Source organism: Anopheles maculipalpis, chromosome 2RL (assembly GCF_943734695.1).
Source record: "Anopheles maculipalpis chromosome 2RL, idAnoMacuDA_375_x, whole genome shotgun sequence".
Taxonomy (NCBI): domain Eukaryota; kingdom Metazoa; phylum Arthropoda; class Insecta; order Diptera; family Culicidae; genus Anopheles; species Anopheles maculipalpis.
Window position 1 is genome coordinate 45,213,550 of NC_064871.1, and position 14,465 is coordinate 45,228,014.

General features: G+C 37.8%; 2 protein-coding genes across 2 annotated transcripts in view; one reads left to right on the forward strand and one right to left on the reverse strand.

Annotated features, from left to right (window-relative positions):
- LOC126559083 (40S ribosomal protein S8) overlaps window positions 1–14,465 on the forward strand; it is a 269,441-nt gene that overhangs the window by 151,197 nt on the left and 103,779 nt on the right. The gene's annotated exons all lie outside the window — the stretch shown is intronic.
- LOC126559468 (adipokinetic hormone/corazonin-related peptide-like) lies at window positions 9,345–11,059 on the reverse strand. Its single transcript, XM_050215631.1, has 3 exons — window positions 11,046–11,059; window positions 10,773–10,974; window positions 9,345–9,483 (listed from the first exon to the last, which is right to left on the reverse strand). Exons 1-3 carry the CDS (start codon window positions 11,057–11,059, stop codon window positions 9,358–9,360), a joined length of 342 nt encoding a protein of 113 aa, XP_050071588.1. The 3' UTR covers window positions 9,345–9,357.

The following is a 14,465-nucleotide window of genomic DNA, read 5'->3' on the forward strand; positions in this document are numbered from 1 at the left end:
TTTGCCGGTGTGTATTTTTATGTTGATGGAATTACCGTTTTCCAGACAACAAGGACGAAGGGTGGCGTGTCTGTTCCGTGCCTATCCGCTTTGTGCTACGAACTTTTACTTTTACCATATTGTAAGTGATCTACGGAGTGGTGGAAGTACAAAATCACGATAATCTGGTATGTTTGAACGTTTGATTGACTTTTAGACTTGCCTGCTATTGTTTGGCTTATTGCTCTTTACTTTTTTATGCCTGTTTTTATGCCACCTGATCTTGCTGATGATTGGTCGTTATATTATGAGGATCATTTCTAGTCTCATGCCTTGGCGGTAGGATTTTTCTATTCAATTAATTGTACATCATGGGTAAAAAATGTGTATTTCTTTTCAGTTTTTGTACACCTTCATGACTCTTAGTTGTATTTTATTCATATGTTGATGTGAAATAAAATTTTGATAGTTCTCCTTTGCAATTCCATCGTTTTTGTTATAAAAGCAGGGTTTTCAAGACACTGTCAGATGGCAGCATCATTTTTTCATTTATGTAAAGAATGATTTTATCATGTTTGGCTGGTATTTCGTTTCCATAGAACTTCAGTATCTGCAAATTTCCGTTAAACACCGTGGAGTTTTATTCCAACTGTGCTCGTCAAAAAAGATGAAAGATGTTGAGGAGTAAATTTCGTTGGTCTGATGATTTTATTTTATTTTTCAAGCATTTACACGTTTGTCAACTGAAATAGAATTGACGCTTTATACAAAAAGAGAAGGTTTACAAAGTTCTAGCCTTCGACAGAAGAATTACTAGCCAAAAACTGAAAAAAACTATGCTTGACGAAGTACTTGGCATCAATATTAATGGATATGGAGAGCTCACGTTTTCGATGCTCCAGAAATTTAATACGCAAAATTTTCCCGGTAGAAATGTTTACAAAAAACGTTGAATCAATTCACACTGTATTTTACGTTAAAGGCTCACTGTATTAGTTATTTTATTGCAGATTTGTAAAATTGTGAATGGATAATAAATGGATGGATAATGCAAACAATCCGCTCTGTTACGCAAGTGAGTAAATGAATAAAAATATATTACGCTAGGAACAGAAACATCATGAAAAGGAAATATTCAGTTATAAGTGATGAACAAAACAGTACAGGGTACGGTGTCGGTAGGGCTGGTCTAATACATTTTTTTATACAGTTTATGTTTAGCTGATATGCTACATGTGAAATGTTATTGATTTGATTTGACATATAATGCAATTCGATACTCTCAACCGAAACTTTTTCACAGCTAACAATGTACAACACCTTACAAGAAAATGAGTCCGGTGCATAAAAAAATGTTGGCATTCTATCACGACCAAATTGTAAAATCCTGTAACATCAATTTAATATGCTACCTTTATTTTTAATATTCTTTTCCAGATTTATCTTTTTCATACGCTTAAAAGCATCACAAATGTGCGTACCATCCCAATTTACGGGATAGTAGGAGTACATACTGCTATTCGCTATTCACTATTGAGTTTTACTGCAAAAAATTGCTATTCATCGAAAATTTGACGCATTTTCAAAATTAAGTTGACTTTTTCATTATGAGCTGTTTATATTTAAAAATGAAGTAGTACAACCCTGCAATGCTCACCCACAAACTGCTAAGGTCACAAAACAATCATTACACCGTCTTTACACCGAGCTTGTCTTATGCAATGCCCTACATTCATGTTTTACACACTTTATTTGCTCCAAGCACTAGTTAAAATTCTAATAAAACTTTACAAACCATTTAATCGATACAATACACCGAGACATAATATGACCCGAATTATCCTACGCTCTTTGCCAGCGTGTAAAAACCATTGTCATTTCAACTCGCCTTTGTACGGCAAAAGCACAACATCAAACCTTAACCATTGGGTGTGCATTAAACACTTTTACGATCCTGTCCATGCTGTCGATCATGTCCCACAAAATGGATGTCCCGCGGGAAGGACAGCAAACGGTCGGTTGAGCCGTGGCTGAGTCGTGCCGGTACATATGTTAAACCGGCATCAACCTTGCACTCTCGAGACGACGAACCGTGGCGGTCGGGAGAGCCATCGTCGTCTTTCTTCAGTTTATTAGGCAGTGTAAGGTAATTGGTCGTTGTTACGCGTTTACGGCCCCATCTTTAAGCTCATCAACTACAACATTTAACTTGATCGGGACGAGTGGACAAGGATGGGCACGGATGGAAAGGTAAATATTTAAACAAAAATAAAACAAAACACACACGGTTTCGTCGTGTTGTTTTGGCGTTGCACCCTGGACGCTCAGCATCATCATGTTGGTGTTTCGCGTCATATTTCTCACCTTACGATTTTATGCTCCAGGATACTGTTTTTGTTTCTTCTCTTGTTTCTTACTTATGTCCAAATTTTCATCGCTCTTTCCCTCTCTCTCTCTGCGTACAACACAACATTCTGCGGAAGGTTTATGATGCTGCTGTAAAGCGAGCACGGGAAGAAATCCATCGTTCACATTAACTCCCACGGCACAATGCAATGAAGCTGCCTGGCCCTTTCGCCAGTTTTGCCACCCGGATTTCCACACAAAATCCACCGTTGTAACGTGTGTCTGCGCTTTTATGTAACACCACACATACAGTCGTTTTAATGAAAAATACATACCACTTGAATGACTAACGATGGGGCAATAAATTATGCACAAAGGAAATGATTACTGACAGGCGCGCTTTCTACCTTACAGCGAAACATGGCAAAAAAAATTGGGACACGGTAAAAGCAATGTCCTTGGGCGTTTAGTAGGCTTGTTTGTCCCTCGAAAGATGAGCAAGAAGGGAGTAGACACATGTATTTAGCGAAATAAAAAAAAATCTTTACTGCTTGTTGCGTTTATATTTTATTGAAAATATCATTAAATTCTTACACAACAGGCCCCACTAATTCAGTTCACTAGTTCTAGTTTAAGGATTTTTGTACGACAAAGTAATATCCAGCATCAACTTCTACAATGTCTTGACACTCCTCGTGGATCCAAATGGCGATCATCAAACTCTGAAGCTAAGCAGACATCATCAATTCATCCCACACGCGGCCAAAACGTTTTGCATTCTCTTTCTTTTCCACCTTATTTCCTTCTGCTGTTGTTTGTTCTTTGTTTGACTCATTCTGTTCCGGACACCACTTTAGAAGCGAAACGCGTCGTGAAACCAAGTGAAGCGTCCGTTGATAAGTGTTTGGATGCATCATCATTAAATCGATACGTTCTGTTTCGCGGCGGTTGAAAGGCGGACAGCTCACGAAGCTGAACAAACGAATGAGAGAGCAGTTTTGAATTTATTTCAGAAAAGAAGGAGGAGAATAGAAGTAGACAGGGTAGGTTCTTATGGGAAAGAAAACAGCTCTTGGGAAGTAAATTTTGTTTTGTATAATTTTACCAAACATGAAAATGTATAGAAAAGATGGAAGTTTTATTTTTATAATCCTTAATTTTTAAAGAAATTCTAAGCCGAAAGATTTGACCTGAGAGAGAACTGTCTAAAACAATTCATCAACAACAATCTCACCGTATCAAAACATCCCAACAATTGATCCATTTTATTAGGCGCTCTGCTGTTGGAAGTTTTTCCTCAGGACATTCTCCCGACATTGGTTTATTTCGTGCCCTTCCACCCAGCAATTCGCATTTTACGAGACTTGATTTAATGCGATTTGTTTGACATTTTCTTCAAATTCCCGAGCAAATCATCCGAGTCCCGGTACCCCGGCTGCCGGCTGGGGAGGTTCCCAATAAACCAACCGGTCGTCTGGATGCTGATGCTTTCGACCATGGTCTCGTTGATGCTTTATGAGTTATGAATATTGTTTGCCTCTGTCAGCCCATTTCTTCTATTTTCCCCATTTCCATCAACGGAATGCATCGACGCAGACCGGGTGATTTGCTGGTAAAGGGGGCACAAGTTTAACGTTACGCCTCATTAACACCGTGTTTTGGGCTGCGTGCCAAGGGCAGCTAACATCACTAGGGCTTGATAATATTGAATGAGAGTGTCCGTTCTAGGGGAGCATTTAAGTAAGCAGACTGTAAAAGGGAAGAATTTTGAGATTCTTTAGAGAAAATGAGAATGAGAAAAAACAAACTAGTTTAAGGAAGTTGTAATTGGTGCTATGAAATATTCATAAATGACGCTTGCAATAAAATAAGTAGGGGAATTAAAAATATTGTTTGATTTTATGGGGAAATTTCAATCAAAAGCTTTATTATGTTCGTTGTAAAGACAGCAAAATTGGAATATTTTGAGTCAAAAGTCAGTCAAAACAGCAGAGAGACGGAGTTGCGCGTTAGAATGCAGGCGGCCAGCCGGTCATTCTACAGCCTGAGGAAACATTTCACCTCAAAAAACCTATCGCGAGGGTCGAAGCTGGGACTGTATCGTACCTTTATAGTCTTAGTACTCACATACGCCTCTGAGACATGGACCCTGTCCAAAACAGACGAAGCCCTCTTAGCCGTATTCGAGAGGAAGATGCTCAGAAGGATTGTTGGCCCCGTACGCGTGGAAGGACCGTCGTGCAGCGAATTAGGCTCGCCAGGTGATACGCATGGCACCGGACGACCCAGCTCAGGAAGTCCTTTTAGTTCCTCCACACGGACAGAGGAGGCGTGGTAGGCCCAGAATGATGAGGGAGAGTGGCAACAAATCATCCACCATCAAGGTCGGGATAACGGATTGGCGGACGACGGCTCGGGACCGTGAGCTGTACCGGTCTCTGCTAAGGCAGGCCGAGACCGCAAAGCAGTTGTAGCGGCTGATAGGTAAATAAGTAAGGACCTCGACATACTTGCTGAAGTAACTTGTATCAAGAGAGATAAAGGATCAACATAAGAAAGGGAACATTAACCTTTCAAACAGCAGAACTAATAGATACTGTGGCACAATTGTTTGAGCGTAGCATAGTTTATCATTCATCATTTATAGAAGACAGATGATCTGTCATACTCAAACATACTTTTGGCGAATAAATGTTTAAATAAATGTTTAATGTATGCATTTTTTAAGTGCTTTGTACTTCTTCGCCAATTTACTGCTGCGATTCACATATGTTACGCTTAGTTCAAGACCATCCTGCATTAGCGAGGCCTGCATTTGATCCTTCTTAGACTTAAACTGCTTCTTTCTACCGAATCTACAGTCGATCTAGATGGAACAATTATATTAACAGAATCTAATCCCGCTTTCGCTGCCATCGCTTTAGGCCTACCTCCTTTCCTTCTGTCTTCTCTTTTTCTTTTTCTTGACTTAACGATCTTCCAAGGTCACGAAAGTCATCGAAAAGCTGACTAGACTTGCTGATATCACGCAGTTGAATAGCCAGTCCACACTACGGGGGGACGGCCCGGTTGGGATTTGAACGCCGGTCTGTCAGTGCTTTTTTCGCTCTTTCGCCGAACCGCCCCTATCTGCTCTATTTCCATCGAATATTTCTCCAACAATTTCCAGCAGGTGAGTAATTTCGTCCGCAACATTAGAAATCTCCAATTTCCCGTGTGCCGGAGAGTTATCGTTTTTTTATGGGAATGCATTCCTTCGTTTTTAAAACAGGTTGAAATTTGGCTTCACTCCCTGTAAAGATGGAATCTCATCTGCTTAGTCGTTCAAGTGTTCCTTTACTTTATTCTCAAGCTCTCGTTGTTGTTAAAATTAACCGTGTGTCGCTCATAATGGACCCTGGGTATACTGTTCGATAGTTATGTGTCGTTCAAACTCTACATCGATGGTGTTATCAGTAGAGCACGGAGGTCCTTAGGCTTCATCAAATAAAAATATGATCTTCTTAGGTAACTTTGGCTTCAATTTGTTCGAATTTTGTCAACATTAGAGCTTTCAAATAAGTTTCAGACTAATTAAACTTGGTAATGCTATCAAACAAGTGCAGCATGAACCTTATTTTTAGGTTCCTCAGCACGAAGACAAGACGACACCAAGTTGATCTGCATTTTAGGTACAGAATTATTGGTTGAGGTTCAAAGATCTTTGACACCATCTTTTTAAATTGCTGCAGTCGATTCTAAAGCAAGTTATGAGGTGTGATCGATGATCGAACATCCACAACATTGATTTAACGCTAGAGCCTTCAGTCGTTATAATCTAACGATTTTCATATGAGCTTCTTATTTCAAATGAGCTAGAGATCAGTAAAGTATATAAAACTAACAAATCAATCTGACACCTATGGCCAAGGTTTCACGACGATAAAAACGGTCTTCCGTATAAGATGCTGCTCCATTTAAAGAGTCGTACAATATTTTGAGGAGTTTTCGTTTTACCCCACAAATGAGAAAATGTTGTTAAACTCGAGACGGCTATTTGATCGTCAGTATGCGGTTCAGCTGCTCCAAAGCAAATGATAACACTGTTATATTTTGTTAAATGTTTGCTTATATTTTGTATTATATTTGCTATCATACTACCACAAAACCTCTGTGCGTAGGAGAAGGAGTTTCACCGCTCCCAGCTCCCAGTAGTTTAGAGGCCTCAAAAGAGCGAGGGCTCAAAAGAGAAGAATGTAAAACATCCTATTTTTAAGCGCAGACAATAATTCTAATGGTAAAGTAATAAGACCTCATATTAGTTAATATAAATCTACAAACTAGTATAAATATTTACAAACAAAAGATTGTTAAAAATTCTTCTCACACCAATCAGCAATTCTCAACGTTATCAATATCAGTAAATCATCAGGTTCAACATTAACAACAATCGCCCATTCAAATTAAATTTTATATTACAATATATCAAATAATAGGCTCGTCCACAAGCATTTTGGACTCTTCAGCAAACCTATCTCAAGTGTTTTGGGGTTTCGCCGACAAACGATCTGCCGAAACGCTGAGTCGCTGTTTTGTATCGATCGACTACCGGATATTAATGAGCGGCTTTTATTTTCCTTCCACTTGCAGCACACACACACACAAACGGACATCTTGAGTGCAACATTTAAATGATCGTTTCCCCAGGTGGAGGAGCATCACGCATCCGTTGCTGCCATGAGTGAGCGAGCAAAAGGGTACAATATATGGCTAGTGGAGCATTCCTTCATTTGTACACTTCAGGACTACTCTACACGGATGCCCACTTGACAGATTCCACAGATGGCCATTCCCGTCGACACTCGGTCCGTCTGTCGGTGGGTTTGGCTGAAGATGCACTTTACTTCTTCTCACTCACTTGCTCCTCATACTCACGAATCATTTAAAGTAAAAAAAAAAGTCATTGTTCACATTGTCGCTCGTCCGCTCGTCCGAGTTTGGATTGGAAATCATTAGGCAAACATAAGTACTAGGCGTTGGTGTGTGAGGAGAGTACGTATTCACCTCTAATAATGCCTCCAAACAGGCCGGTTTCTTCTACTTTTGCTGACTTCCTTGTTGAAGTTAATCGTTCAAGTAGTTCAAGTCTCGAGACATTCATGCACTAAAAACGAAGAAGGAAGCTCTCTTTCGCGCTCGGGCCCAACCTTCTTCGCGCATCGTGCGGTAGCATTTGGGAAACGATAATATGACCCTCATTAATAATCATCACGCAAAGCATCGGCCATGTTGCCGATCCATGGACCGTTGCGTTAGTTCTGGTTTACAATTATTACTTGCTTGCATACGAAGCACGCCTATCCACCTATGCGTTTGCCATTTTTAAGATGTATATCAAAATAACGTTTATGATAATAGTCAATTGATTTGTTAAAATAAAATGACAGAGTCCCTGAAACAGGGTTAAGAAGCTTGATTAATGAACAGTATGAAACAGAATTATTTTTATTTGGTTCCAATGGGACCGATCATCGCCGCATGGTCAACTCATTTACCATTTCCTCCTTGAGTTGTGCCTTATCCCGGGCATGCCCGGTTTATTCAAACATTTTTTTTTTTATTTTAGAAAAGAAAATTCAATTAAAAAACAATTTTTTAAGTTTTAAACGTTCTTTGAATTTTTTTTTGCAGCATGAAAATCCTTTGTTATTATTATATATCCTCTGAGCTGCAGAAAATGCTGCAGAAAGGTGAAGAAATTGTTACCGTTTTTGCTAGAACATCTTCTTATTTTCAGCAGAAATAATTGTTGTAAAATCATTTAAACATTTTTTATTGTTTGTTTTTTCACCTTTTAAAGTATTAAGTAGTTTGTTGTTGTGTGTTGTGTTTGTTGTTGCTGTGGGCCACAGTTGTTGTGGGATAAAAATAATTTACAGTTTATTTGATTGTTCTCTCCATTGATGAATTCACAATCTTGTGGCTGTTGGATCTTCAAATTCTATACGGATTGTAACAAAAAAATAAGTTAAAAAATGGTATAGAAACATTTCACCAAAAAATTACTTGAAAACAAAATACCTGGGCTATAAAGGCACTGCATAGCTGAGACTAAAACAAGTAAAAAAATCGTTTTACACCGATGAATTTTAATTTGCTTCCCGATCTTGTGTATTTGATTTTTACCCTCTTTAACTTTCATATCAAAACTATCCTTCGATTGCAATTACCATTCCCACAGGAAACGAAACATAACAACTCAAAATGAACTCATCATCGTGTTAATCGTCAGCACGCCTGGTAGAAGAATGGTGTTTCATCCATCCAGCCAGTCAGTTTCTTTCACCCGTAACCCGCGAAAGAAAAGTAAATATTATTCTGACAGAAATTAATTTTCAATTCACCCACATGAGAGACCTGCGAAGGGCGCGTAGAATGGGTGTGAGCTTGTGTGCTTGAATGCGTCACTAGCCCGCTTTCTTCCGTGCCGACCAAAGAAATCCCGAACCACGAATGAGCGAACATGAAAGAATTTTCTTTTGTAAGGTGTCGTCGAGAAGAAATAAAAATAAAAAAACTCAAGAGGAAACGTGAGAATTCACCAAAGTTTCGGAGTTTGGAACATCAAACCCACAAGTTGCTGGAAGTACAATCGGGGGATGTTTTAAATCGTTTATTATTCTTACTGTTTTTATGATTTCATTTTTATGATTTTTTTTTTTTCGATTTTCTGTTCTGCTCATGTTGTATTTCATCTTTGCTTACACGATGGTGATATTTTTGTATGCTACACTGTTTGCAATGGGACATTTATTGTTTTTTTAAGGGCTATAGGAGCAATGTTTATGTTTTGTTCTGAAGTAAGAAACAAGTAAGGATAACAATCGATTTCATCGGTACGGGAGGAGAAAGATAAGTAAAAACCTTTTCAAGGTCGTAGTAGAAACTAAAATAATCACGTGTAATACGTCCCATTTGTCAAACATTTTAAAAGCTACCATAGATACAGCACGACATTATTCGTTTGAAATCCATCCAACATTGGATTACAACTTAGATATGGCTGTTGGAAAACATGGGCAGATTGTTCCCACTGTTGCTTTCCATTGACGATTCGTCCGTTTGCAACGATTTAAGCAGCGAACGCGTTTCGCACAGCGTTAAGTGTTGAATGTTTTTCTGTAACGAAATGAGAGGAAGTTAGGGAGAAGTAGCTGAAGTAATTTTCTGGAATGAACGAGTAATTATTTTTGAATAATTGATTCGATGTGATGTTTCTGTTTCACCCTTTATAAAAATATCCCCTTTTGGGATATTCGACGAGTTTAGTCAAGACACAAACACCAATTCATGTATCGTCATCTAGCGGGAGCTTATCGAAGCAACATCGACGAACAGTGAGATAAATCCATGTTGAACATGGAACGGAAAACTAATTTTCACTTAGATATTCAAGTTAAAAAAAATAAAAAATTATATAAATAAATTTAAGTGAATACGATAAGCATGGAATAACACAAAATTAAAAAAAATTGAGTTGCCGAAAAAAAATCCAAATCAATCAGAAAAATAAACTGTTCCAGGGCTCACGATATGAACAAGTTCTGTTGTGTTATGTTCGAGAAAGATGCAAACATTAGATAATATTGGCTTCATAAATAACAGTATAGAAATATTTTCCCTAGTAGCTAATGCTTTTATGTATTTATTTATTTACAATTTTCATGAAATTGTATTGTCAAATTGCAGACATAATTTTAAATGTAATTATTCTTATGAAGAATAGATAATAACTAAAAACTACAAACTATACACTAAACCAATGTATAACTTTACAACTAAACCAATACACAGTGACGCGCAAACCAATCACTTCATTTCACTTTATAAACTCTTTAAAATGTATGTTGTTATATTTCTTTTACATTGAGAGAAAATTATTAGAAGATCATGTGAAAACGGTGGTTTTTTGTATCAATCGGAAAATTCGCTTTAAAACCCTAAAATTCCCCTAAATTTCCTAGTTTTTTTTATATGTTTAGGGACGATTTGAGCGTATTGCAAGCTTTTTTTAATTTAAATTTGGAAAAAATGTTTAGAGTATTATCTAATATTGAATTTTTGCATGCTCTAGCTTGGATGCTATAGAAATTTATTCACGATTTTTTGACCTTTTTTCTTATTTGAAAGTAATTATTTGGTTCCATTCGAGCAAAGACAACATTTTGTAAGAATGTTAAGATATTATCTATCCTTTCTCCAAATTTTGGTAAAGTTTTACTTACTAAAAACACCAAAAACAATAGCTGGAAAACCGGAAGATGAAGATGTTTTCTTTTCCTATTTTATCTCACCCTTAAGTAATTTTTGAAGAATTTTAAAATAAGATATCAAAGAAATCTTATGGATTTGTTCGTCACCGTAAATAAAAAACAAACTTCACAACACCAAAACACTGTTTAACTCACCGTCACCGCAGCACACAAGTTGTTCACCGAACGCCAGATGGCGGAACACTCGGTCACTCCATTAATAGCCGAATCTGGCATCGAACGCTTTCCCGCATTCCAGTCGCGTGAAAACGTCACCTGACAGGAGCCTGGCACCGGAAGCAACACCGCACAGAGTGCTACCAGCACGAACAGACTAGCCACAAGATGTCCGGATGAGCTTTAGGCGTGTTTATGGGAAACAATATTTAGATAAAGCACATTATCACAACCAAACGAGGACAAATTCACCTGATGGATTTCATACTGCACGCACTGTTACACGACAAAACACAATTAGACGACACTGATCACACAAGCTGCCGATAGCCGAATACATCCTGACCATAGGCGAGCGTACTCTTTTATACCGTTGGAGCTCGGTTTCGAGACGATTGATTCACATTCACAGTGGTATTATTTATTTGTTCCTCAATTCAAATTTCATTCCACCCTTCAACCCTACACTCGAGGATGTCCTATCCTAGCTGCAACATGCAAATATCGATCATTCAGCATCCGTATCGTACGTCACCAGGGAAACCATACCGATTGAAATGGAAGGAAAGCAACAGAGAAGAACAACACTCCACCAAACGTGTGGCCGCCAGCTTAAGCTCATACACAGCCTTTCCGATGGATAAAAAACCTAAAAGCGGTCAGCAGATGTGGAAATGCTTTTGATTTATTGTGACACTTTTTTCCCTCGGAACGGGTTGGTGTAATCCTATTGTACTTGGCTATTGTAACCGTGGAAAGGTGTGAAAAGCGTTGATAAAAAACAAGTGTCTTTGGAAGTTGCTTAGTCTGTTTTGTAAGCAGTATTGAAGCGAGAAAAATTGTTGTAAACAACTGTCTAAGTAGCCCCCGCATTATGAAGGATCTTCGCGCGGAAAGGGAAACAAAAATCAATGCATAAAATTTGCGAGTTTATTCGATGAATAGGAAAGTTTGGGGTTGGAGAAGGTATCCAGAAAAATTAAGTATGCCAATGGGTTTATTAAGGGGTTTATTCGAATTTTTAATACAGCCGCTGTTTGCCACTAAGAGACTATTTGCTCATTAACTGTTTTACTCTTGGTTTCATTATAATAGTGAATTTTATTTAATTCAAATCAAATGTTAAATGTTTGACTGATTGCTGTCTCTTCTCTACACATTCTAAAATAAAAACGAAAAGTATGTAGAATTATGTCCAAACATTAAAAAAGAAGTAAATGTAAGCTTACAAATTAAAAAATATGGACATGGTGGATTGTAAAAAAAAAAAAACATTTAGAAAACACTCAAAGCACTATGACAAATAATATAAAACAACATGAAACATAAATGTAAGTAACTTCAAACATTATCGTCCTTACCGCCTCGAATAAAAAAAAAACGTTTGTGTCAAATTAAAAAAAAACATTAAATTGTGTCACAAACCTTCAAAAAATTTATGAAACCATAAAAAAAGATGTTTAAAGGTACTTATAAAACATATAGCAACGACACTAAAAAATATGGTTAACACAATCAGTCTTGACAACACGGCGACGAGTCGTAATAATGGAAATAAATTTAAAAAAATCTGTAATCTATCAGACAAACCAATTTAACCAATACAATTAAATGGAGTAATTTTCATTTGTCAAAAATTTTAGGTAAGCAATACGGCCTGGCCGTCCCTTATGAAAAAAAAAATTGGTATGTGCAAAATTTTAGAACAAAATATTTAAATCATTTGTTTCGTTATTCCTTACAATTTATCAGTAAATCAGTTGGAGCTGTCTGTTCTATACTTTTGGAGCTATCAGTTCTATATTTATATCTCAAGTGTACAACTGTTTATAATTAAAGAATTGAAGGGACATGATTTATTAACATTTCTAATATATATTATTCTAGAAAAGTTATGATATGCGATATTGACAATAGATCGTCAAGCTAATTTTTTTGTAAAAATCAATAAAATAAATGATAAGCAATAAAGTACAGTTAACAAGGTCTTTAAATGAATTTATAAATAAATCAAAAATTTTTAAATAAAAAAATTAAACACATGTTAATTTAACAAGAAAAAAAAACGACAGAAAGACGGTCAGGGAAAGAAAATGAAAGTAGCAAATAAGACGAAATCAAAATCGACGATACATTTATACATATATTTGTAAATAGCAACGGTATATGTATTGTTACATCAAATAGATCAAACATACACTGATGTTCACGAAATTCTGTTCGAACGAGAAGATTTGTTACTAATATCAGATTGATCCATGAGCAAAAACTTGAAGATTGGAAGTCACTAGTCCACATATCACGTGGCAAACAGCAGAACCGGGTTTCAAATCCTATCCGAACCATATCTAACTACGTGGTATCTATCTATCAGCAAGTCTAGCAACCCATTCGAAGACCGGCGTGACCCTAGAGGTCATTAAGCCAAGATGAAGCAGAAGATCACATATCTTATACAATTTTGGTATGTTTCAAGTACTTTTCACTCTTGGAGATAAAAGACAAAAAACGTCTAACACACGAAAGATTTTGAGTAAGGTTTTATGACTTCGTGGTCTCATCAATCCATCCATACGGTAAAGGATAGCCTGGAAAAGATGGCCAGTCTCGCTTTTGATATCTGAAGGTTCGTTTTTGGGAATTCTTAATCATTAGATTTCATTTGTATACTGTCCGATTAGTACATTCTTAGACCAAAAAAGTACTTTATGACAAACAGAACAAATTTACAATTAACCTGTAAAGCGACCAATAGAGTTTTCAGTGCAAAATAATAATATTATTGAACCGAAAACCTGCAAGTTAGCGTCGTCTCTGTTACATCTTTCGGAAAATATTTCACACACCATTCTACCGTTTCGCCGTAGAATCTTACTGCATCGCTCCACACGTAGCAAACGCAGCTTACCCGTGTTTCTAAATCAAAACTCCATCAGGTTCGGCGGATGGTTCGGTCACGCTTGCAATGTCCGGTAAACCGGTTCCGATGGTCAACACAACCGCAAACCATCGTCGAATGTTGACATCCGTCGCGTCACCGTTTATCCGCTAATTGCATCGACAAGGTGACTCTGGGTGGAGGACGAACCGTGAAATAGTGCAGAAAATGCTCTACCCGTGCAGTGTGCTGTGTTTCACTTTTCACCAGGGGTTTTGTTCCTGGGGCGACGATGGTGGCAAGTGATATAATTATCTAGAAGATTGTTCTGCGAAGATGAAGAGAACGAAGAAGCGTTCTTGTAATCTCTCTTCCAGCACAGGATAGAACCTTGGCCATTTGAGTGTCTCGCGAACACAGGTCATGTAATGTTCTGCAGCAGCACATCTTGCTTATCACAAGCGCAGGATCCTTTGCGTCCTTGCACGATAAAAAGGGGGCTGTAGACAAGGATCCAGTGAACAATGTGCGTGTGTGTGTGTGGATATGTTCCGGTATCAGAAGGAAGGTAGAACGCCCTCAGGGTGGAAACTAATTTGTGCGCTGCTCGTCAAAACCGTAGGCAATCGAGTGCGGCAATCCGGGATGTGGCAAACTTTTAATTAACAATTCGCCATGCGCCAACCCGCACAGATTGGTGTGATCGGTACGATCATAATAAACCGCGACCGCGAATGGTCGGTTTCATAAATATTAATGAGTGATTCCGGTTCACTCGCTCTCTCCCTCTCGTT